Below are 24955 nucleotides of genomic sequence, written 5' to 3'. Positions count from 1 at the left end.
GTATCAAGTTTCCACTTGCAACCTTTGGTGGTCTATAGAAGAATGTACTGCTGCTGCCTAGGTGTTCATAGGCATAAAAACGCATGGTTGATTCTGCCTGTCAGAAAGCCCATGTGCCTTGCAATAATATATTTTGTTCTTATATTCTTCACTGCTATTTTTATATACTATTCTTTTAGTTAAACGTCACACATAGTTTTACTTCATTACATTGCAGAAGATTACTGAAATCCAGAGGTTACTTCTCTCTTGGTGAAGTTCTTATCCTGGGATTCATTTGGGGTTTTTTTCACCTACAACACTGTTAGCTACCGTTTACATATTTTGCTTTTAATTCCCAGCAGTTTCATTTATTGTTCATATTTCTGCCATTATCTTGTCCATTTGCTTTCCTGCTTACATCTTAATGCACTTTTCAAAGCTGCTTCATTTTGCTGAAAAGAAGACTTTACCGTTATCAGGAAAAGGAAAAATGTATTTCTTGTGTTTACACTCACAGTGTTATTTCGACATAAAGATGAGGAGAAAAAGAGAACGGAAATGAGAGCTGCCACTGAAAAGTGAGCTGTGTCAAAAGGCAGCATGGCCCATGTTGCTGGCCCACGACTCTGTAAAGGAAGAGTTAGCAATCAAAGCACTGAAGGAGAGGACACACAGTACAGACCCACCAAGCTCTAGATTCTGCTGTATGAAAGTGTGTAATTCAGTTCTGTCCTGGGTTTACTGGTTGTTTGTCAGCCCAGGTGTCTGTGATGTCTATTTTTTCTCATTTGTGTTGACTTATCAGGAAAATTGATTATGCAGTATGCAGCCAAAGTCAATTATCTGTCATGTTGACACATTGTCTCCGACTTGTCCCTCACAATTTACTGCCTCTGGTTTTTTATAGATTGTAAGCTCCTTTGGAGAGAAACCGTATCTTTCTCTGCTTTCATACCACAGAGTATGATGAAATACTAGGTCTTGGGGTAGGATTTCGAGTGAAATTTTATAGAAATTATTTAATATTAAATAAATTTTTTTTGTGTATGGAGTGCTATAGCATAAGGACTGAAGGGAAAGTTATATAACTTTCACTTGGATCAGCCAGAGGCGATGTCTAATATATTTGACCTTGATGAGAAATGGTTTACAAGCATTGTATTGCTGGTGGCAAAAAATTCCAAGCTATGTATGCATGGGGTGATATATTTGGGTTTCTTAATATTTTCAGATGACATAAAAGCACCAGCTTTCTTTGTCAAGTTTTGATAGTTTAGTTCTTGTCCCTTCAAAAGAAGTTTACTGGTTTAGATTTCTAAGCCTGACTTACTTTTGAGAGAGACATCTGAAGTCAGGCTCCTAAATCAGGCTAGAGGAATCCCAACTATATAAATTGATATCTCCATCCTTGAGAAGGAATCCTTCCATTAGATTTAGGTATCAAGATGCAGATTACTTTTTGGAATTAAAAGTTCCCAAAATATTAAGGCATTCGTGGGATCTAGTTTAGCAAGATTTACTGCAAGGAGCTAACTTTCTGACGCCTTACATTAACAGAGCCTATGGATGGTACGGCTGATGATGCACATCTCTCCTCTGGGTCCCAGCATGACTTTTCTTTCTGGATAGAAAACAGTGCAGTAGGTGCTAGAGGCATTGCTGCCTGGTACTTTTAAGCCATGGGGAATAATTTATATTACTGCTCCATTAGAAACCTCTTTCAACTCAAAAGAAATTCAATTAATGGAAAAAACTTTTCAGTCTGAATCATTCATATGTTTTTACTCGTAAGAGGTTTGCCAGTGCAGTCGAGACTCCTGGAAACATTTTGCAAACCCTCAGAGCAGTAGTTTTACTCAGATGCTTTGAAACTCTGACTGTATTCACAATGTGGTCCTGTGGTCTGTCCTTTTAGTAGAGCCCCAACATAAACTAACATTCTCCACACGTGCCTACATGGTATCATCAGTTACTAAAGAAGCAAAGAAATCTGAGCGAGCTATTGAATTTCTACTGCTGAGTTTTCAGAATATCAGAGCCCAATACTCCTGAGGCGAAACAGAAGGTACAACTTTATGCAAAGCTCAGCATGATCAGAGGGGAAGGATGTGTTCAAGTATTTATATTTCAGTAGATAAAGGCTTATGTTTCTATGTATATAAAGTGCAAAAGAGGATAGCTTTTATTATCCCCTTAATTTTTGCAAAGTGGCCTTGTTCAGTTCTCATATTTCATTTTTTCCTGTTAAGAAAGCCTTTTGATGTGATTGCAATGCTTGGGGTTTTGGTTTGTTTGTTGGGTTTTTTTGTTTCCAAAAATGTCTAAAAGGGAGTAATGAACACTGAAATGTTGTTACTGCATTTTAATTTATTTAGTCATGTTATTTTTGGCCATTGAATGCAGTTGACAAATAACTCCAAAGTTTAAAGAAGGAACCATGTTTTTCATAGACCTCTATTTACTCTCTCCCACATTAAAATGCATTGCTTTTTTAGTGTATAAGGCATATATATTTCACTTTAAATAAAAATATTGTATTAACTTATACTATAGCTCAGTGGCTTATTCATAAAGTTGGTAATAAAATTTTGAATAATAGAGATTGGAATTGGAAATGTTAGATAACACACAACTTTACAGAGTACTGAAAACCAATTGGTTCAAAAAAGATGAGAAGGTAAAGAGGTGCCTCAAGGTGCCATCTTCAGTTCCATACTATGACCTGATTTTCTTGCATTCCAGTAAAATAGATAAAATAAATAGATGCTAAAATAGATGTCTACCTACATAGATACCTTCAAGACTTTTAGTAAATTCCTATGTGATGATTATATACTAAATATAGTGCAGGCAACTAGCCTTTTGGCTGACAAAGAAGCCAGATTTTCAGACAGAGAAGCGTGTTGCGTCTCTTCCAGATTTTGCACACATTCAGAAAGTAAAGTTCATCAAGCAGGTCCCGACACAGACAGGGTGCTCTGCCCAGGTATACTGAGGTATTACCTTTCCAAACTGCTAAGCACCTTAGCAGCCAGGCAGGGATTTTGCCAGGCAGGGATTTTGCCCGGCAGGTTACCCACAGGCGGTTTGCAGACGAACTGAGAGCGAGCTGCGGTACCTGAGGGAGAGCTGAAGGTGGGCTGAGTCGCGGGCTGCGTGGCCACACCTGGGACAGTGTTTCACAGGCAGCTGGGATGTAGACTTTGACATGTAACAAGAATCTCTAGAGTTATCTTCGGCTTTACTTCTGATGCCTGGGATTCTTTCATTTTTTACCTCCTCTTCATCACAGACTTTGTTAAACAATATAAACTCAGAAGTGCTAAACTAGATGTCTGCCAGAAACAGAAGAGATTTTTTGTAAGCTAATGGGTGATGGCTATATACTAGATATATTTCAGGCAATTACTTTTTGTGATGACAGAGATTTCAGGGCTTCAGACTGAGAGTATTGCATGTCACTAAATCAAAGTTCACAAAGTGTTTTTGTTACAGTGATTGGTGTAATTATTAGTTATCTGCACTGCACTTAACTAAGTCCCACTTATTTTTTTTACAAGTAGCAAAGCACATACATTTGCTAGAGAATGGGGAACTAGTGAAATACCATTTTCTGCAGAATTTACATTCTTCCTGTTTAGAAAAATCTTGCTTCCATGACCAGGAATTTTATTTTCATATATGGGTGTCATGATGCAGTGCTGTAGCCTTAATTCATTATCTATTTTTTTCCATACCAAAAGTACCAAATCCCATTTCTCATGATTGAAATATTTCTCTACAATTATAAGAATTTTCCCCCTTTTACTGAGGAACTTAAAGGTAAATGTTTAACATAAACGGCTTACTACAGAGTTTTGTTGGTAATTTATGCAAACAAGCGATTGTTCAGTTTTACCAACTTTACACTAGTACAAGAAATTCTCTTCTGGAAAGACTGTCATCTATTAAGGTTTGCTTTTCACTGAATTTAGTATCCTCTTGATTGCAATGATCACTTTTTTTTTCAGCTTTTTCACATGATGACTTTTTTTTTCAGAGATATGCCAAATAGTTGATGAGTGAAAGGGAGTTCCTTTACTTACTTTTATTTCCTTTCTGTTTTATTGAAAAGATACTTCCAGATAATTATTTACAAATTCATCTCCTCCTTTTTCCCAGTTGCCCATCAAAGAAAGCATTAGCCACATTCAGTAACCTGACAGAATAAGCTGTTTGAGCAAATTAATTGTTATTAGCTGTTAATTGCTTATCAGTTTATCAGGGCAAGCACAGTGTTTAATATAGGGCTACCATCATTGATACTTCGGTGATACTTAAACCTAACGATCTTGAGCTCATTTGTGAGTGCTGGCACTCACTCACACACACCAACATGGATAGAGTCATGTTGTGGCATCATGATCCCATCCTGGGAAAGGTACCAGAGTAAGGCATCCTGGCTAGAGATGGAGGAAAGGGTGCCAGGGTGAGAGCTGCCCATAAGCTCGTGGGCTCTCACTGTGGCTCTCTGCTCAGCTGCAGTAAAAATTTTCTTCTTAAGTTAATATGCTTTTTGATTATAAATTGGCCTCCAAGAATTGATGAGTTTGGTCTAGGGACTGACTTTTTAGAAGGCAAAACCTTCAGGTTTTTTCACTGCTGTGATTCAGTTTGATTCCTTTGCACCCACAAGCTTCAGGAAGAGGGATACCAGGGCAAAAGAACATAGCCATGAGGTTTTGAAGCACTCTGAACTGCTATAGGACCCTCAGCCTCAGTATATTCCTAGTTGTGTATTGTGGTTGCTGTCTTGTGGTTGTCATGAGAAATACAAGCATCCAATTTAGGGAAGATAGAATGTTGTCTGATTTAGCAGTATTGCTTGATAATATATAGTACACAAACAACTTTGGGAAGATTTATGAGGTTACAGTACTAGTGCATTTCACCCCAGCTGGCAGTTATGAGCATGCTCTGAAAAAGGTGTTTCACTTCGGTTGGATTTCTGGTGTTTGCCTTTGGATGTTTACTTGTCATTTTTCTTAGGGTCTTGTTTCTGGAAATATACTGTAAATAAATATACCCAAAGAAAAAAAAAGTATTTGAAATGCACTTTTTTACACACTTTATATAGTTTGTTTTTTTGTTTTGTTGTGGGTTTTTTTTTTCCAATTTCTGAACCTCAGGGTTTAGCACATCTCGGAGAAATACAAATTGTATACAAATACAAACAAGAAGCTTGTGAAGTATTTCTATACGGTGAATCTGGCAGGTGTATCTATGGGCAGGTAGGAAGAATATGAGCCTGTTTGTATTCTATTTCACAGGGGAGGCATAATATAAACATGGTTTATTTATGTTGCAAATACACCAGGATTTCTGAGAATCAGAATTATTAAAAGAATGTTTACCATTTCTCTTGATGTTAACCACTGTGAATTCAGTGATAGAGAAGGGCTCAGTTATAGTCTGAGTGTAGTGGGTTATCAGATTTAAAGATACCTGGTGAAAGTATTTAATAGTCTGTATGTGTGTGTTTGTGCCTGTACATGTATTTCACTAAAACACTACCTTAGAAAGGTAATTTTTATTTCTTCTACCCTTCATATGACCCTTTAAGATCTTGTGGTGATAGCTGTAATCCTAAACTGGCTTTCCTGAATAGATGAGCTCGAAGTTGTCACGCATACTCTGTCCTGCACGTTATCATCTGTGTTTGTTTAGTTAATCTGGACACACAGTGTAGTAAGAGGAGACAGATGTAACATTCAATTGGTAGTAATGTAGTAGGATAATGAACTTCAAACAGAAACAGTAGCTCTACAGCACCTCAAAGGCAACTGGGCTTGTTTGAAGTGTAACTTTCATTTAGAGCACTAGATCTGGATCAGCAAATCCGCTGGTTTAGTTTTCAAAGCGACAGTCACACTTCAAACAAGCCCAACTGCTTCTGAAGTGTGTGTGTGAAGATTAGGTAGCAAACCTTTCGGTGACACATGCTTGTGGTAAGTACCTTAAACATAAAAAAAATCTCTGGGTTTGCCTATTTCTGCATTTTCCTTCTTACGGAGAAACATGGATATCATTAGGTGGAGTCATCTAAGTTATGTAACTAAATCAACAAAACTTTCTTCTAGTTCACATATTGTGTAATGTTTGTGTGAGGTGATCATATGCATATGTGAGTACTTTTGGCAAGACGTGCCACAAAAATCAGGAATGCGCATACGTATGTCATCAGAACAGATGCTATACCACTCTTTAGAAGTCACGGACTAGGTCTCAATTTTGGGCTACTGTCGTGCTGTTCGTCATGCAGTTCCCCAGTGTTGCACAGGCACTGCCCCTGCCTGAAGGACGAAACAACAAGATGTGTACAGAGAGGCACGAATTGCCTGGGCTCTGAGTGAAATCAGCCTCTGGACCACCTGTCCAGTGGGCAGCTCAAAAATTTATCGCTAATGAGGCCTTATTTTGATGTAAATTTTTTGCTTATTGAATGCAATCACCAGAGTCCCGCAGAGCTCTTGATAGCAGTATTTTTTCTTATATATTGAACTACTTCTGATACCCAAGAGTATGCTATGTATAGAAGGTGTAATTTATAAATTGCTTTCTCTTTTCATGAACACAGCACATTATTGAACATCAGTGAAAATGTCCCTTCATCAAAATTTCTGATTTAGTCTCCTGTTTTTCTGAAATCAACAGGACTGTTTCTATTATATTCACTGACTCAAAATAAATAAAAAACTTTAGGATAACAAATATTTTTATTATTATTATCACTATAAACTACAGGGCTTTATCAACTTCTTTCCTCAGAGAGAAAAAGATAAGTTTACTCGCTACATTTTCAGAATTGAAGGACTTCTATGTGTTTTACATCAATTATCCTGTGTTCTTTAAAAAAAAAAAAGAAAAAACTTTAAAAGACTTTAGTAGTGGCTGACAGCATATGGATGATATTGCCAGTGTCTGAATGTTAACATAATTTTAAGATGTTTTATTATTCCTTTATATTTAGTACATGAGCCACAGAGGATAGTCAGACCTTTGTTGGTTGTACGATTTTTGATACAGAAGATGCCATTCCTTAATTTGGTGTTCTTAGCATCTGTGAGTACATTGTATATTTTTCCTCAGGACAAAGTCTATGTCAGTAATTACCAATTCATCATATTTCTTGATGAATAACATCTGCAACTAATCATCTTGTTTTCTCTACTGAAGTTTTTAAAGTTCATTGTTATAGTGTAGACCAAATGAAAGATAACAGTTAACAATCTCAGTATATAAAACAAGGTTTGAACAAATTTAAATGTTTCTTCCATTGTACATAAAAAATCCAAATGTTCTATTAAATTGCTGGAAAGAGAAATATTGGGATTCCTTCTTGAGATACATATTTGTATTTTGTGCGTATTAGATAACTGTTCAGACTAACTGCAAAGAGAGCAAATCAACATACGAAAAAGTAATGCGTTTTCAATATGAGGATCAAGAAAACATTTCTACAAAACAAACCAGTTATATTATACATTTCTTATCAAACAGAAAGCAAGTTAGTGAAATCCATGCCTTAAATTAACTCCAGCAGAGACACCAAAAAAGTGCCATGTGTAAATGCAATTTCATCGTAGTACTCAATGTATACTGTAGTCATTTAAATTAAAGGATCCACCAGTAGAAAGTAAAGTAGAATTCACAGTAGTGAAACTGTATATATGGATTCATTGTCATGGACTCGAAGCATGGAAATATCTTCCAAGTGTCATTTATTCCATCTTCGTTCTTTAAGGCAAGACCATAAACCCTCACAGATGTTTGTCTGAATTGTCACTGAAAGCGTGTCACTACACAATTCCTGTGTAGCCAGGTTAACTAGTTAACAGTTATATCCTGCTTAACTAGTCTTATAAAGGGTTTTCCTAATACTGCCCTGAACTGCCTTAGCTGCAATTTAACCTGATTATTTATGCTGCACTGTCAATGCACACAGAGAATAATCACTCTTGTCATTATAACAAACAACCTTTTGCTTATTGGAGCAAGATTATTTTGTCCCCAGTTAAACTTCTCTTTTCTAGAGAAAACAATCTGTCCTTTTTAAACCTTCTTCCAGATGCCCTCTTCCCTATATTTCATTACATTTTCATTTGAATTTCCTGGTATTCATCCTGAGTCTGGTCACTGGTCTTGTTATCTTCCCCAGGAACCAAACCACCCCATACCGCTCCACTTGAATTCTAGCACCTAGAAGAGTGAGATAATTATTACCAATTTATATTTATTTGTACAATTTTGGTTTTGGGGGTGGGGTAGGGGAGGTGATTGCCACAGGTGATACCAACTGTAAAGCTAAAGTTGGGAATTTAATGTACTTCTCTCAAGTGAGTTTTAGTTAGGCTGGGACAGGTCAGACCAGAAGCAGACATCTATAGTGTAGAAGAGGTAGTTTTCCCAATTGCCTTTATGGAAGCCCCTATATAGAAAAATAAGGAATTCAAAGGTGCAGTTCTTTTCAATCCAAAAGAGATACCTATAGCATGTTGGGTCAATCACATCCTAAAAGTATCTTTATTCCCCTTTGCTGCTCTTGGGTGACCAGCTTGGATATAGATTTTAATACAACGTACCTTTCAAATTAGGTGAGAGAAATCCAACTGAAAAAATCTAATATTTGCTTACACTAGCATCAGTTAGCACCTATTCTTGCCAGGAAAAAGATCAAATACAGTTTATGCAAAGAGATCGGCTGAGGGATGAGGACAGTTAGTAGACTCCATTATTACGGTTTTAGCTTGACAAATCTTTTTCTTGTAAAAAGAAGAAAAACACCAGTTTTTTAAGTCAATGATTTTTTGATAGAACCAAGTATGTATAATATTCTGAAAATTGGGTGTTCTTATTCAAAATAATGGAATTAAGCATGTTTACATTTTCTCTGTCCTTCTCCTATTCTATAATTTTTTACACACTGTGCAAATTAATGAAAAAATGGGAATGAGTGGAAAACAGCCAAAATATCAGACACTTTTCATTCGATTTTATAAACTGATTATTTTTTTTTTAAATTAAGTATATTTAAAGTATTAGATGATTTCATGTCAGTTATTTAGTATGCTATTTCAAATTCTGAAAGGGGGAAAAAATTATTTTACTGTGGAAAGATGTGTTCTGAATCAGAACAGCAAACTTGACTTCTTATTAATGACTGAATGAGTGATCATGGATAAAATTTACCCAGAGACAATGCTGAGGAAGAAAGGAAGGAGACAAGTGTCAGAACAGTATGTGTTCCCCAAAATAAGGGAGAAGGAAAAGTCACGCTGTATTTTGTCAAGTTTGCCTGGAAGACATCAGCAAGGTGCTGTGCAGACAAAGAAATCGAAGCTAGAGAAGTAAACAGTTTGAAAAGTGAGTCAGGCATGCTAAAAAACAACCAGACTTGTAAGCTGGAATTGGCACCAAAATAAGCTGCACATTCCTTACCTACATTTTAAGACAGGGCCTATGCTGTTTACTGGTAAGTATATGTTGCTTCTGACAGTCACCCTTCATATATCCTCTCTGTCAGGATTTATTTTAGGTTATTTCTTAGGGCCATGTACTGACCTCAATCTGCCTTATAATGAGACTTGTATGTATGCGTGTATGTGCTGAAGCTATTGTACAGTCTGTAAAGCACTTCAAAAATTTGCATATTGTCCAGGCTTATTCCCTTTATAACTTTTTACTTATTTTAATTTTGAAAAAAAAAAAAAAGGATAATAAGCATAAAACAAAACTCTGCTTTGGCAGCGGAAGGTTGTAGTCTTGTAATTCAACACAGCAATTTATTCTTCGCTTATGCTACTGCTTTATGACCATTTCACGTATTTAATATTTAAGTATCTGGAAAAATATACTTCTGATGAATTGGAATAAGATCAATCCCATTTTCCATAAAATTATTTTATAATTTAGTCACAGTCTGCCATTTTGGACCATATTTTGCTCTTTCTCTTTATTGATAGATGATAAATTTCTAACTGTGGAGTAGTCATCAGTTTTATGCAGTACAATATTTATCAATCAAGACATACTGATATAAATATTTTTTGTGCTAAAGTGCCACTTGAAAATAATAATATACTCTAGTCTGCAACATAACTATATCTGCAAATTATTTATGTACTGTTAGAAGAAGTAAATACAAATATCTGCAAAACAAAGGCATTGATTATTAAATGGAAAAAAAATTGATGGTGCAATTTCCCTTATATAGTTGATTTGCTTCCATACTTCAGTAGTGTGATTTGAAGAAAAAATCAGTAGAGCCCCAACTAACAACACTTTCATCCCACTTCTGAAAAGTGTGCTGCTCTCCTGTCTTACATGAGTAATACTTCTACAAAACAGAGTACAGTAGAACATTCTAAAATATGACTAATTAAAACACATTGTAAGCCAGTCTGCAGTTTCATCCTACACTACCTATAATATTATGAGCTGTTTAAAAGTCACCCACCTGAACTACAAATTCAGCTTTATTTTATTTACAGATGTTTATATGAGTGATGTTTTATACCATCCATTTCAGTAATAATCTGACAGCTGCTTAATTTAGTTATAGACCCTCTGTGCCTCAGTGTTCCCATATCAGTCAGGAGCAAAACACTGAAGATACAATTCTTATTTTCAAGGTAACTGCTTATGTCAAACTATCCTATCCTTCACTGTGATATCTGTTCCAAATTGAACCAACCTAGTTTACATGAACTGGAAAACAAGAGACCTTTAATTTTCCATTTGCTTTTTTTTAGGGGAAACAAAAAAGACTTTCATTTTATTCTCGTTCATAAATACAGGAGAATGACTCTAGTTTGGTATAGTTGGATTTGCTACATTATAATAATAAAAATATTTACAAGTAGGCTATATTTTTATATTCTTTATATACTTTAACATTTGTTTTTTTATGGATGGAGGCTGGCAAGTCCTTTGAAGCCTCAAGTTTTGCAGCTTGATACTAAGGGTGACACATAAGGAATATTGAATTTTTAGCATCTACTGCCTTGTGCTTGCGATAATTTTTTTTAAGTTTTTGTGAAGTCACATCTGTTATCATAATCTGCAGAGTCTCACAGAACACAGGAAATTTTAGGTAAAAAAGTAAAAATCTGTTGTCGATTTCATCGTGTTCTTTTTCCCTTGTCCTTCTGGGTTTTTATTACTGTAAGTGTGAAACCTAGTGTTGTTTTAACAAACCAATACCTGCTGGCTGGACATCATTCTTCAGAGAGCATAAATTTTACTGATCAGTATAAAACAGATAATACAGAGCACCAAATCTAAATTATTTAATAATAGAGGGAATGGGAAACCATTATTAAAACAGCACATTGCATACTTTATTCAGCAGTTTTCCATTAAAGAGAAATTGACTGTGAAAAAAGAGCAATGTCAATTGGGCACTTTTAGCTGGTGTTGTGTAAAATTTACATTTTTACATTACAATTTTGCAGGCTAATTTGGGAAATAATGGAGCACAGGTTTGTGTTTGGCTGTTTGGTACTGATTAGAGACTTATATTTGGGTCATTGCTTGTGGTTGTACTACTTTTTAACAATTATTCTAAAACCACATGAATTACATTCATATTATTATTGCCCTAGTTTCAAGTGAAAACTATCATGGCAAATTTGTGCCCATGTCTTCTGTGTGTAGTGTCACATTTCTTCCTGTAGTAATCCTGGGTGAGAAAATCATTGCCAAAAATTGAGCCAGTCATAATATTCATGTTGCTGAGGAGATTCTCTTTGGCTTAAAAAATCTGTGGGAATTAATATTTAGATGGTGTTGTGGTTTAGCCCCAGCTGGCAACTAAGCGCCACGCAGCCGCTCGCTCACTCCCCCTCCCGCAGTGGGACAGGGGAGAGAATTGGGAAAAAAAAAACCTCGTGGGTTGAGATAAACACGGTTTAATAGGACAGAAAGAAAGAAGGAAACAACAATAATAATACCAACAAAGGAATGTACAAGAACAAGTGATGCCCAATACAGCAATTGCTCACCACCCGGCGATCGACAGCCCGTCCCCGAGCAGCGATTTCCGCCCCCCGGCCAACTCCAGTTTATGTACTGGGCATGACGTTGGATGGTATGGACTATCCCTTTGGCCGGCCTGGGTCAGCTGTCCTGGCTGTGTCCCCTCCCAGCTCCCCGTGCACCCCCAGCCTCCTTGCTGGCAAGCCAGCACAAGAAGCTGGACTGTCCTTGACGGCTCAGCAACAACCCAAAACATCAGCACATTATCAACAGTTTCTCATCCCAAATCCAAAACACAGTCTCACACTAGCTTCTGTGAAGAAAACCAGCTCTATCCTGGCTGAAACCAGGACAGATGGCAAGTGTGTACTATAGCAGTAAAATTAGGTAGAATACACCACAAGTCCTGACAGTGGTACATTCTTGCCATTTTCTTTAAATTTATCTAGAAGTATTATCATTTAAACATAACATTTAAAGTTTCTTTTTGGTTGACTTTTGAAATAGAATTTTGAATACTTCTGGTATGCTTGTTCTTCTAAAAAATCATGAAAGTAACATGATACAGCTGTTGAATTTAGTTGACATTTATATAGAAGTCAGGTTACATATGCTGCAAAGCTGAATATGTATATCCACATTCATTCAATACGTCCAATGGCATTAATCAGATTTATAAATTTTATCTAGTATAATCCTCAATTCTCTATTATTCTTTTCAGATCTTTTCTAGAAGCAAGTTGGTTTTTGGGTTTTTTTTTATGGTACTGAAAGAGAATTTGGGGGATTTTCTTTTTGCTCAAAAAAACCCAATTATATCTATATTAATTTGAGACAAAAGTCATAATGGTAAATAATTCATTCACAACGGTAGGCCATCCACAGAGAGGCTACGCTAGTTTGAGATGATTTCTTCTACCCAGAAGAGGATGGCTGTATAAGTAAATATTTGCAAGATTTAGTTCAAAATCTGATGTAGATTCAACTGAGTATTTAAAGAAGGAATTCCTTCTTGATGGAAAGCTATATAGCAGTTCTCTATTTGTCCAATTTTCTGTTCAGTGAATGTATTGGGATTATTAATTCTTGTAGAGGTTAACACGGGCTCTGAGCATCTGAAAAGGTTTTTTCTTTCTTCCAAGGAGCATTGACTCTGTGCCTATGTATGGGTAAGTGTCTGCATATTTCAGAATTTCAGTCAATGCCCACATTTCTGGAAAAAAAGAAAAAAAAATGGAGTGTGGGGTCACAAGTCAACTGTGTTACTGAGTTACTTCTCTGTTTTACGTAACAGAAATCTCATCCTCTTAATTTTTCACCGTGAATTAATGAACTCTCACATTGTCACATTTAATCACATTTTCTACATTTTAGATGTCTTGCAGACCACGAAATAACCCAAACCAGTGTTGGTAATTCCTTGATACTTTGAAGCATATTTAGCAGCTGTGTAAGAGCCACTAAGATCACACCTGAAGAAATGCACCTTATTCCCTGCCTGAAACATGGTGCGAGTCAAGCAAAGTAACACTCAGTCCAAATTAGAGATTCAGTAGTTCAACATCATGTGGCCTACCCACATCATACAATTTATTATATAATTAAGTACTAATGGCTAATTTTCTTGAAGGGGTAAAAAAAAAAATCCTACTGAATGAAAATGAGGAAAAGAGAGAATGAATCAATTTTGCTTAAAATTATTTGTGAACAAGTACAGAAAACTCTCCATGCAAACAGCATCATAGTGCAAACTGATATGATAATATTTGTAAGAGACTAATTCAGACACTACTCTACAATTGTGAAAGTATGACTTTTTTAGGTATGAAGAGACCAGAATTTTAGTCCTGAGATCCAAACAGATTTCCAGTTTTTACCTGTGTCCTGTTACAATACAATATTTCGGGGTACATGATTTCCAACCTAAAATTTGTGTGCAAATGAACTTTTATTTTGAGCAGAAATGTGACAATAAACATTTCAGAAGACTGACACCAAACCCATATATTTAAATCTTGCATTCAACCTAATCTAGAATGAAGGATTATTATTACAGCTCTTCTGTAGTAAGAAGGTAAACAATGAATTACATTCACAATTTTGTAGTGCTTTGTCTTGTTAATAGGAGTCAACAAAGTTGAAATCTGTGTGCTGATAATGGCAAAATTGCTAAAATAAATACTTGGTCATTTAAAAAGTGTGGAGATTTTCCAACAATATTTCCAATGAAGGAATAATAAGAAAAGAAATAATATACCTTTTTTTTCAAAATTGTATTGGATGAAAACATAACAAATGGAAGGTTAATACTCCAACAGGATTGTAGTATATAGTAATTTCCTACGTTAAACGAGTTACATCTAAAATTGTAGGAAAGCAAATGGGTTGACATAGATTGTGTTGAATGTAAAATAAAAACTGTAAAACTTTACCATTCTTTCTCCATGCAGAGATTAGTTCACTCATTCATTCCTGAAATGAACCGTGGTTCAAAGATGGAAAATCCAGAGGAGGAGATTTGAAGCCAAATCTCCCCAGTATATCTGACACTGAAATTTATGGCTTTTTTGTATGTGTGTGTGTGTCTTACAAAATTTCTACTTTCTTTCAGTAGTTATTTTTTTGTGGGGATAATGAGAGACTGTTTGTATTTTCATTTCAACTCCCTCTATACCGCACTGTATACACAAGCTGAATAGTTGAGCATCGCAGCTCTGAGGTCTCATAATTTCTGTGGCATATCCTCAGCTCGGAGACTAGTTATATACGTTTCCTGCATATTAGGTCATAAAAAATAAACCTTGCAGGCCTTTCCTGGGAACAATAAGCAAAGAAAGCAGCATTTGTTAGGCCAGCCCCTAGAGGCAGAGACTGAATGGTAAGGGGGCTGTGGCATGCCTCCCCTGCACGGTCCTGCTGGCAGCGCATCTGGCAGCGCCATCAGCCCGCCTGTCCCCATGGCCTCCACTCTCCCGGCACCCTCCAGCCTCTGCTCTGACTGTATCTCAGCTGCTTCACCAAGGGAAGTCCTTGACTTCAGCGGCTACAGATTTCTGGGGTATTTGTTTTCAAGGCTTCTTGCCCTCACTTCAAAGATAAACATGGGATAAACGAAGAGCTGTCATTCTGAGTCAGCTATTTTTCAGTCAGACTGAGTGCTATAGCCCAACTAATGAGAACAAGAGAAACAACAGATAAGATTATGTTTATTCAGATGACCAAAAAAAAAGCTCTTTTCCTCTTTATCATGGGAAAAAAAAATTGTTAGTGGCCTGATGTCATAGTATAGTATAAAAGCAGTACAATCAGCTGAATGATTTTCATACGGTTTTAATTCACTTCAGCTCTTAATTAGCTTCATAGCCACACAACTTCCACATAAGCTTTAAGAGTGCAGTTGTACCTGTCACATCCTATTAGTTATGCAACAGATACTACCTTCAGGGCTCCCAAAGTATGACCAACCATGCAAAACTTCTGCTGCAAACAATAATTCCAGATGACAGTATTCCCTTGATCCCTGTATATATAGGAGGGAATTGCATGAGCAGAGGTCATTATCATCACATGTTCTTTATTACATAATTGAGTAAAGCAAAAATCTGCTTTGCTTTACTTTGCTTCTAACCTGTGGGACAAACACATTCCCTGGAGCATTTCGTTGTCATATCTCAGGGATACCTTGGATGAAATGGGTGTATTTAACATGAGTTTTACTTGTAGTTTTGGAAGCATGAGTTGAAAAACAAGTTGTTGTGAGGTTTTATCCTAGTTATTCATTCATCAGAGGAGATGTGACAGAAATAATCATTTGTACAGCTCTAGGGCAAACTCATTTTTACTTTGAGACTTTCCCTGTAAAAGGCTTATAATACAAACACCAAGAAAAAAACACTCTTTTTGTTATCATTCAATTCAGAGAAGTCAAAGCTCTTGGCAATTGAGCAAGTACAGTAGTACTTCAGATGAAGAGCGAAAGTTGGCCTCTTTAGCTCCAGAGGTACGAAGAGGTGGCTGCTTCTTGTAAACGTTAGTACTGCAGATGTGTCAACAGCACAGAGGAATTTCAGAGAGCAGCCACAACTGCATAATTAAAATGCTTGAAGGGGCTGTGTCAATGTCTCAAGTAAAAAGGCCTAAAGTACTGGGCACAGGTAGCCCAGATAAGTAGATGCTAATAAATTACGAATATAAGCTGAAGATATTTTGAGTCTGAGAGGACACTGTGTTCCGTATGGGACTCTCTGGGAGCAGAATTTTGAGTAATGATTTGGGTTTAAGCAAGGGAAAACTTAAGCTGATTGATAACCAAATAAAATTTCCCACAGAATTAGCTCCATGCTGCTCAGCAGACTAGTAGGAGCTACAATCCTTAATTATTTGGGATTATATTGACTAAAGCTGGTAGCAGGTTTGCCTTGGCACAGCAAAGAATGTACAATTTGATAAACTTGTGTCTTTTCCTGTCTCCAAGCAAAGCCACAAAAGCATGTTATCAGACTTTGCCTAACTGTAGTTAGGAACTGGAACTGTAAGTCACCAGATGATGCTTGTTATCCTTTTCACCACCTGTCACCCATCGGGATGCCCAAGCGTATGCCAAAACTTCTATTTAAATAACAACTGAAACAATATGAAGAAATGAGAAATAATAAATAGTAATAACATACTACTTGGATTACACAGAAAGTTTATTCTGTGAGATTTCAAAAGTATTGTAGATGCTTATCCAAGCATATAAACTGTATGTGAATGAGTAACAAGAGTTCCACCCTGTACCACTTACAAGGTTTATCTTAGAGGAATATGAAAAACAAAAAAAGTGAGTATGTGTGGGTTTGTGCTTCAAAATTCTGATTCAATCTGAGATCATTGGCTTTCTATTAAATATAGTGTTTTCATTTGCTATGTAACATTATTTATAATTTAAGGACAAGAGCATTTTAAACAAAATTCTAGACAAAGTTACACTGCTGCCATGTCAGTTTCTGAATGCTTCTACAAATATATTAATAACAAAAAGAGAGGCAAGGAGAACCTCCATCCCTTATTGTATATGGGGGGGAACATTGTCACCAAGGACGAGGACAAGGCTGAGGTACTTAGTGCCTTCTTTGCCTCAGTCTTTAATAGACAGACCAGGTATCCACAGGGTATTCAGCCCCCCGAGCTGGAAGATGGGGATGGAGAGCACAATAAACTCCTCATAATCCAGCAGGAAACAGTTAAGGACATGCTAAACCACCTGGACACCCACAAGTCTATGGGACCTGATGGGATCCACCCGAGAGTACTGAGGGAGCTGGAAAAGGAGCTTGCCAAGCCACTCTCCATCATTTATCAGCAGTCCTGGTTAACAGGGGAGGTCCCAGACGACTGGAGGCTTGCCAGTGTGACGCCCATCTACAAGAAAGGCCGGAAGGAGGATCCTGGGAACTACAGGCCTGTCAGCCTGACCTCCGTTCTGGGGGAGATCATGGAGCGGTTCATCTTGAGAGTGCTCACGGGGCATGTGAAGGACAACCAAGGGATCAGGCCCAGCCAGCACAGGTTCATGAAAGGCAGGTCCTGCTTGACCAACCTGATCTCCTTCTATGACCAGGTGACCCGCCTAGTGGATGAAGGAAAGGCTGTGGGTGTTGTCTACCTGGACTTTAGTAAAACCTTTGACAGCGTCTCCCACAGCATTCTCCTGGAGAAACTGGTGGCTCGTGGTTTAGACAGGTGTTGTCTTTGCTGGGTGAGGAACTGGATGGATGGCCAAGCCCAGAGGGTTGTGGTGAATGGAGTTAAATCCGGCTGGCGGCCAGTCACAAATGGTGTTCCCCAGGGCTCAGTTCTGGGGCCGGTCTTGTTCAGTATCTTTGTTGATGACCTGGATGAGGGGATCGAGTGCTCCCTCGGTAAGCTTGCAGACGACACCAAGCTGGGTGGGAGTGTTGATCTGCTGGAGGGTAGGAGGGCTCTGCAGAGGGATCTGGACAGGCTGGATTGATGGGCTGAGGTCAACTGTATGAGGTTTAATAAGGCCAAGTGCCAGGTCCTGCACTTTGGCCACAACAACCCCATGCAACGCTACAGGCTTGGGGAGGAGTGGCTGGAGAGCAGCCTGGCGGAAAAGGACCTGGGGGTGCTGGTTGACAGCCGGCTGAACATGAGCCGGCAGTGTGCCTAGGTGGCCAAGAAGGCCAACAGCGTCCTGGCCTCTATCAGCAATAGTGTGGCCAGCAGGAGTAGGGAAGTGATTGTGCCCCTATACTTGGCACTGGTGAGGCCGCACCTTGATGAATCCTGTGTTCAGTTTTGGGCCCCTCACTACAAGAAGGATGCTGAGGTGCTGGAGCATGTCCAGAGAAGGGCAAGGAAGCTGTTGAGCAGTCTGGAGCACAAGTCTTCCGAGGAGCAGCTGAGGGAACTGGGGTTGTTTAGTCTGGAGAAGAGGAGGCTGAGGGGAGACCTTATCGCTCTCTACAACTGCCTGAAAGGGGGCTGTGGTGAGGTGGGTGTTGGTCTCGTCTCCCAAGTAACCAGCGATAGGGAGAGAGTAAACGACCTCAAGTTGTGACAGGGGAGGTTTAGATTGGATATTAGGAAAAATTTCTTCACTGAGAGGGTGGTCAGGCATTGGAACAGGCTGCCCAGGGAGGTGGTGGAGTCACCATCTCTGGAAGTATTCAAAAAACGTGTGGATGTGGCACTTCGGGACATGGTTTAGGGAGCATGGTGATTGGGTTAACGGTTGGACTTGTTGATCTTGAAGGTCCTTTCCAACCTTAATGATTCTGTGATTCTGTAATTATATTAGTTTCTGAATCCTAGAATAAGATCTATAGGCAGAAATATCAATGATACTTTTGAAAAATGAGGGAAGAGTCTTAAAATTTAAATTTTATTTTCAAAACTAATTTAAAGGCTTTAACATCAAAGTATCCCACACAACATTACAAATTCTTGACCACTAGGATGTAAGATGAAAATATTGATTAGGAAGTATGACACAAAACATTACATGGTTCATGTGATCAATTGCAGATGTCTCAAACAAAATACACTGAGGATATCAGAATAACACTTTCCTTATTGCCGTGCAATCTGTACAGAGGTTTACTGTGAATCCAGTTACAGCTACTGAAAAATGAAAAAAAAAAAAAAGCCAGCTTAGTTACACATTGTCAGAATATCATTTGGAATCTATTTGACTACCTTTTAATATATAATCAACAATACAATATACCATTAGCTATTAAGAAATTTGATTAAAACGGAATTAGCCTTGGAATACCTACCAAACATCTGTTGAACAGAGTTTTGGCTCAGATAAAGGCTGCTTCCAGAAATCTGAGGGGAAGCAGCAAACCAAGCCCTTTTGAGATCATTGCTAGCTTTTGTCTTAAATAAGAAGATTTAGTCTCAGCTTCATCCTACTGGCTGATAAGATAAACCACCTGGACATGTTTTTTTCTTAAATTGCTTTCCATTGTGGGGAAGGAGAGAATCAGGAATTGTTTCAGTTTAGCTGTGGCTGCTTATGGGTGCTGTTAAGGGCTACTGACTATTTTGGTCAACGTAAAATCAGCTTAATATTTAAAAATATGTATATATCTTTGTTAAGTAGCAATGCTATTCATCAAGACTTTTTTTTTTTTGACGCATGATCACAAATTTTAAAGGCTTTTCATCCTTTGCCTCACTGTTTTTGTGAGACATAGGATCTTTTTTCTGTAAAGGATAAAATTAACACCTACAGTTTAGTATATGCTGTACCTGTCAAAAATAAACAGATATGGAGAGAAACCTTTTCGTTATTAAAATGAATGACAAATGTGTGACTGCCATTTGTATAGACAAAAATTTATGTATATTGTTGAAGAGTAACAGCAATTATAAAATCAAGACATTTTAATAGGAATTTTGACAGCTGAAAAATGTGTTTTTCAGAAAACCTATTAGTTGCATATATAAAACTTAACATTGTAAGCGACTTAAAAACCTGTTTCATTTTATGTTGTTATTTTGTAGGAAACTCACTCCAAATCAACAAACATGAATATTGCTCTGACTCATCACAGCCTATACATTTAATAGTTAAATATCAAGTAAAAATAATCAGAGCATTTTTTTCACAATACACATATTACTTATGTTTATCTGATATTAGATAGATTTTGACCAGTGGATATCTTAACTTTTTTCTCCCATGCCATATTGCAACAGCTGCCTTGCTCGCTAAGTGGATATGTTGAGTTGGACCTTATCATGTGTGAAACGTTGTGTCTCTGTTGCTATGAAATAGGCCAATTCTGTTCTTCTTCTGGTGTGCTTCTGAGATATTATAGATGGGGGATGTTACCATCATCTCGAACCTTCTTTTGATTCTAAACTTAAATCAGTGTTTTTCATGGGTGCTTTATATTAGTTATGCCCAGACTTTAAAAGGTTTTGGTAGATGCTGTTGCTTATATCTGCTATTTTAGTTTTCGTTGGTGATTTCTAAATATTATTAAAATCCTGAACCACTAGAATGCATATAGATATGATTATTCTAGTGCTTATATCTTGAGTAACTTCACATTTAATTTTATTCCATAGGAATTTGCTGCACTGACAAAAGAATTAAATGCATGCAGGGAACAACTACTTGAAAAGGAGGAGGAGATTTCAGAACTGAAAGCTGAAAGAAACAACACAAGAGTAAGTATACAGTAGACCTTTTCTGGATATTATGTATGTGTTAAGCAGGAGGAATATACTTCTATATAAATTTAGATCTTAATCTGTATAAGTAATAAGCCTTTTAATAAGTACATAAGACTTGTAAGATTCTAAGTAACAGGACGTATCTGCCATGCTGCAGTCCTGAAGTAAATGACTTTATGCATTAGAAAGACACATTACAAAAATAGTGGATTTTGTATATAACATGGTAAGTACATTCAGTTTAAATATTTTCTAAATCTAAATCACACAGCCTTCCAAGCTCCAGGCCATGTATAAGTAGCCTGCACATATCCTCATCTGTTATCAAGGCAAAAGGCAAGGTTACAAGACCCAGCTTTCCCTTGTGCCGTGGATTTGATGTGAATAAGGATGAGATGAAGGCTGCCACATGCATCACAGTGAGTCTGCTGTTTAGTCTAGATGCAGCCATGTGATCCTTGAAGTAAATGTCATTTGCCATACAGCTGAGTGAGGACAAGATTTCACTGTTAAACTTACCGTGTTCTACTTCAATCAGAGGAAGTTATTCTGTCTGGGAACAAGAATATGTGATAGCACCTTCTGAAAAATTTCAAATTATGTACAGAACAGTTTTCAGAATAAAATAATTTGCACATGCAGGTGTCTGGGCAGAGGCAGAAGTGATGAAGAAATGGAAGAGGAGAGCTAAGGATGCTTTATGGGGTGTAGACAGGTGTGAGAAAAGAGACAGGAGTCAGGCTGGTAATGGACATATAGAATAGATCTCAGAGAGATCGAACACCAACTATGTTTTCTCATATCCATATTTCCTCCTTCTGTGATCTGGGTAATTCTTCCTGTTTTACTCTCACTAAACTAATATAACAATGTGCAAGACAAAAGAGCTGAGAAAGGGTCTTTCTCCTTCCTTTCTTCTGTCCAGCTATAGCAACAAGGTGCCATAGACTTCAGAAATGCAGGGAAGGACAGATGATGCCTACAAAGAGGCAAAGCTGCCCCATCTACCTCCATGTTAGCTTGGAGGAGCAAGGAGAGATGATCACATTTAGCACAAAAGTCTTAGAGGTGTTTGGGAAATGTGATTTGAAACATAAGTGAGACTTACTTTTTCTCCCATGACTCTTACACATTCTAAACAGTTCAATTAATCAAGGGAGAAGCACGTAGGAGTTGCACTGCATTCTTTAGGTTTAGCAAGCCATCCCAACTAAAAATCTGAAGACTAGGAAAGTCACAGAATCACAGAATGGTAGGGGTTGGGAGGGACCTCTGAAGATCATCTGGTCCAACCCCCCTGCCAAGGCAGGATCACCTTGGGCAGGTTGCACAGGAACGCATCCAATCGGGTTTTGAAGGTCTCCAGAGAAGGAGACTCCACAACCTCTTTGGGCAGCCTGTTCCAGTGCTCCATCACACACACAGTAAAGAAGTTTTTCCTCATGTTGAGGTGGAACTTGCTCTGCTGCAGTTTATGCCCAATCCCCTCATCCTGTCAATTAAGAAAATAATTTACATAGAATAAAGAATACTTTGTGTTAATTTCCAGCACAAACATTTGAATACAAAGATGTAGTTAAGATACGTGCTCAATTGCACCTATTCAGTAATCTACATATATCCATTCCTGCACAGAATGTATACCCATTTGCCTTTCTGTATAGAAAAAATACCATATAAACTAAATTTGCAATGGCATCTTCTCAGTTGTCCTTAGTTCATAAGTATGTGCACAAAATCACCTAGTACAATGCTTTATCCATTTCACTACGAAGCCCATTGAACGCCACTTTTGGTATATTAAAACTGCAGTGTACTGATATTTACTGTGGGTCTGATATAAGCAGTGCAGACTAGCAAAAATCCCAATACAGCCTTGCAGCCAAGAACCATCACTCGCCAAATGACTGTGAGAGAAAAGGAAGATGAGTCAGCTGCAAGACGTCATCTAAGTCAGGCTGAGCTCCGTCATAGACACTTTCTTTGCAAACCCAGAAACTTAAAGATCATCTGTTCTTATGTTTCTTGTGTTATTTCAAAGAAAACTCAGTAAGAGATTTTCCAGGAGAACTAATACCAACGAATGAGAGTTAGAGAGTGTGGTAATCCTTGTGACAAGTCCTTGCCTTTGAAATTAGTAAACTCTACCAGTGTGTTTTCAGAATGAGGATGAAGCTAGGTATGGGAGATGAAAAGATACAGGCTATATAGGAAATGCAGAAGAGGTTACAGTAAACAAGAGGGGAAGATGTAGTCCAAGTATCAATGGGGAAGAAGAGAGAAAAAATTCAGTCATGCCTTAACTTGACTTCTAGCATTTTCTTTAATAAGTTATCACCCCATTGTGTCATATATATGGCCTTGCCAGGCTCTAAGATGCCATATACCACATTAGTTGCCAGAACTTACTGTAATAGTCATGCTGCCTTCTATAGGCTCCTGCACACTTCTTTTATAGGGAAAGACCAGCATTTTAGATACAAAGCTGTTGTCTTCAGAATACAGTCCTGATGACATGCTAGTGGTGAGATTTCTAGCAACATTCATTGACAAGGCATTGCCTATAAAGAGGCACTTTTGAAAACTGAGATTTATGCTGTTATTAATGCAAAACAGCATTATTTTGTAAGAAAAAGTTGCTCCAAAATTTTTCTGTTATTTAAGCAAAGATTGTAATAATATTTGGACAACCACTGATTCACTTTTGCAATGAGGAAATTAAATGTATTTTCTAATATATAAAGTGAGCCCAACTAATGCTTCTTTCTTCCATCCCACTAGTGTTCACACTTAATGCAGCTGTAGCAAGGCTTACTTGCCCTCCCAGGACACTCTCGTGCATTACCACATATAGTGGAACTACTTACTGCAACCACGTTTTTTGCCCAAGTAGAACTTCTTTTAAATAAAGAGGCTCAGTTCCAAAGTCTCATATTGGTGTTTCTAAACTTTTTAAGCCAACCTTTTATCTCCCTGGGGTAACAGCATAAAGATACTGTTTGATGTACCTACTGCTTCAAAGTGAAGGTCAGCAAGGAGAAATAGAATTGGCAAGGTTGTGTCAGGTTCTGAGTACACACTTCTGTCTCTTGCCTTCTAACTCCCTTTTACATCTTCAGTTATGCCTAACTAGTAGTTTTTACTTTATTCTAGACCCACACCCCTGTGTTTCTTTACTTCTTGTCAACAACCTCATATGGATTTTGCCTGTCTCCACAAAAAGCCCCAAACAACACACATCTTGATTTGCCACTCTAGGCCAAGCCACAGTGGCAGACCCTGACAGTAACATGTATTAGAGAGAGACACCATGCTGGAATTAAATTCTTTGAGACCCGTAAACTCCAGATCTTGGCCAAAATTCCAGGGTTTAAGCTTTGCCCTAATATTTAATCAGGTTCCTACTTGATTCTTCTAAGCAAACCTCCCTCCTGACCTTTTGCTGTTGAATATGTATTTTTACTGCCTATGATAATTAACTTTCTGTCCATATTACAGTAGAAATATTTTTATGTCAAGACTGGCAACTTAATCTATCAGTATGCAAGGCAAAATAGAAAATGCAGGAGCATATATATGTGTATTGATCGATGTGGCGTTTCTGACAGGAAGACGAACAGGTTCTCTCTGGAAAATCATTGCATGGGACTTTGAAAACATATACAAAAATATCTTAATAGAAACTGTTACAATTATTTCTCTGGATATGCTCTAGCTGGAATGATCATCTATAGCATGTGGAAAGACAGCATCTTTCCTGAAGCTGGAACACAGGTGAATGTGATCTAGTATATTATTTAATGGAAATTATAAAATAACACTAATTTGGCTGTATAACACTAATTTGGCTGTGTTTAAATTAAAATTGAAAGTTATTTTTGTCTCTAATCTGTATTCTTTAAAATTAGAATAAGTGTGTAGGATCAATTTATTAAATCAGAATATGATTATGAGGAAATTCAGGGTTTGGTATGGCAGCTGAAACAGAAAATGTATTACAATACTGATATGGATTAATCTGACTGTGTTTTTTTTCACTACAACAAAAAATGAGACACATACACATGCTTTTTGTATATAGCATAAAATGTTACTTATATTGGTCTGAAATATTTTAGTCCAAGCAGTTTTAGTAACAAGAAAAATTAAACCTATGTTCATGAATGAAACAGCAGTTACAGAGTCATCGTCTTTCTTTTACTTAATACCTCAGGAGATGAAGCATTTATTAAAGTGAACAAGGCTGACTTAGATTTAATTT

General features: G+C 37.5%; 1 protein-coding gene across 5 annotated transcripts in view; it reads left to right on the top strand.

Moving 5' to 3' along the window:
- The window catches only part of PPFIA2 (PTPRF interacting protein alpha 2), a gene marked incomplete at its 5' end in the record, with an annotated part of 338907 nt that overhangs the window by 182307 nt on the left and 131645 nt on the right, over positions 1-24955 (top strand). For all 5 annotated transcript variants that reach the window (XM_082013922.1, XM_082013921.1, XM_082013920.1 and 2 more), the window contains one exon: positions 20587-20688. In XM_082013922.1, the coding sequence (XP_081870048.1) occupies positions 20587-20688 (102 nt within the window). The remainder of the gene's footprint in view (positions 1-20586; positions 20689-24955) is intronic.

The sequence above is a fragment of the Phaethon aethereus genome (genome assembly GCF_964289735.1).
Source record: "Phaethon aethereus genome assembly, chromosome: 1".
Classification (NCBI taxonomy): domain Eukaryota; kingdom Metazoa; phylum Chordata; class Aves; order Phaethontiformes; family Phaethontidae; genus Phaethon; species Phaethon aethereus.
This window is presented reverse-complemented; position numbering and strand designations above follow the sequence as displayed.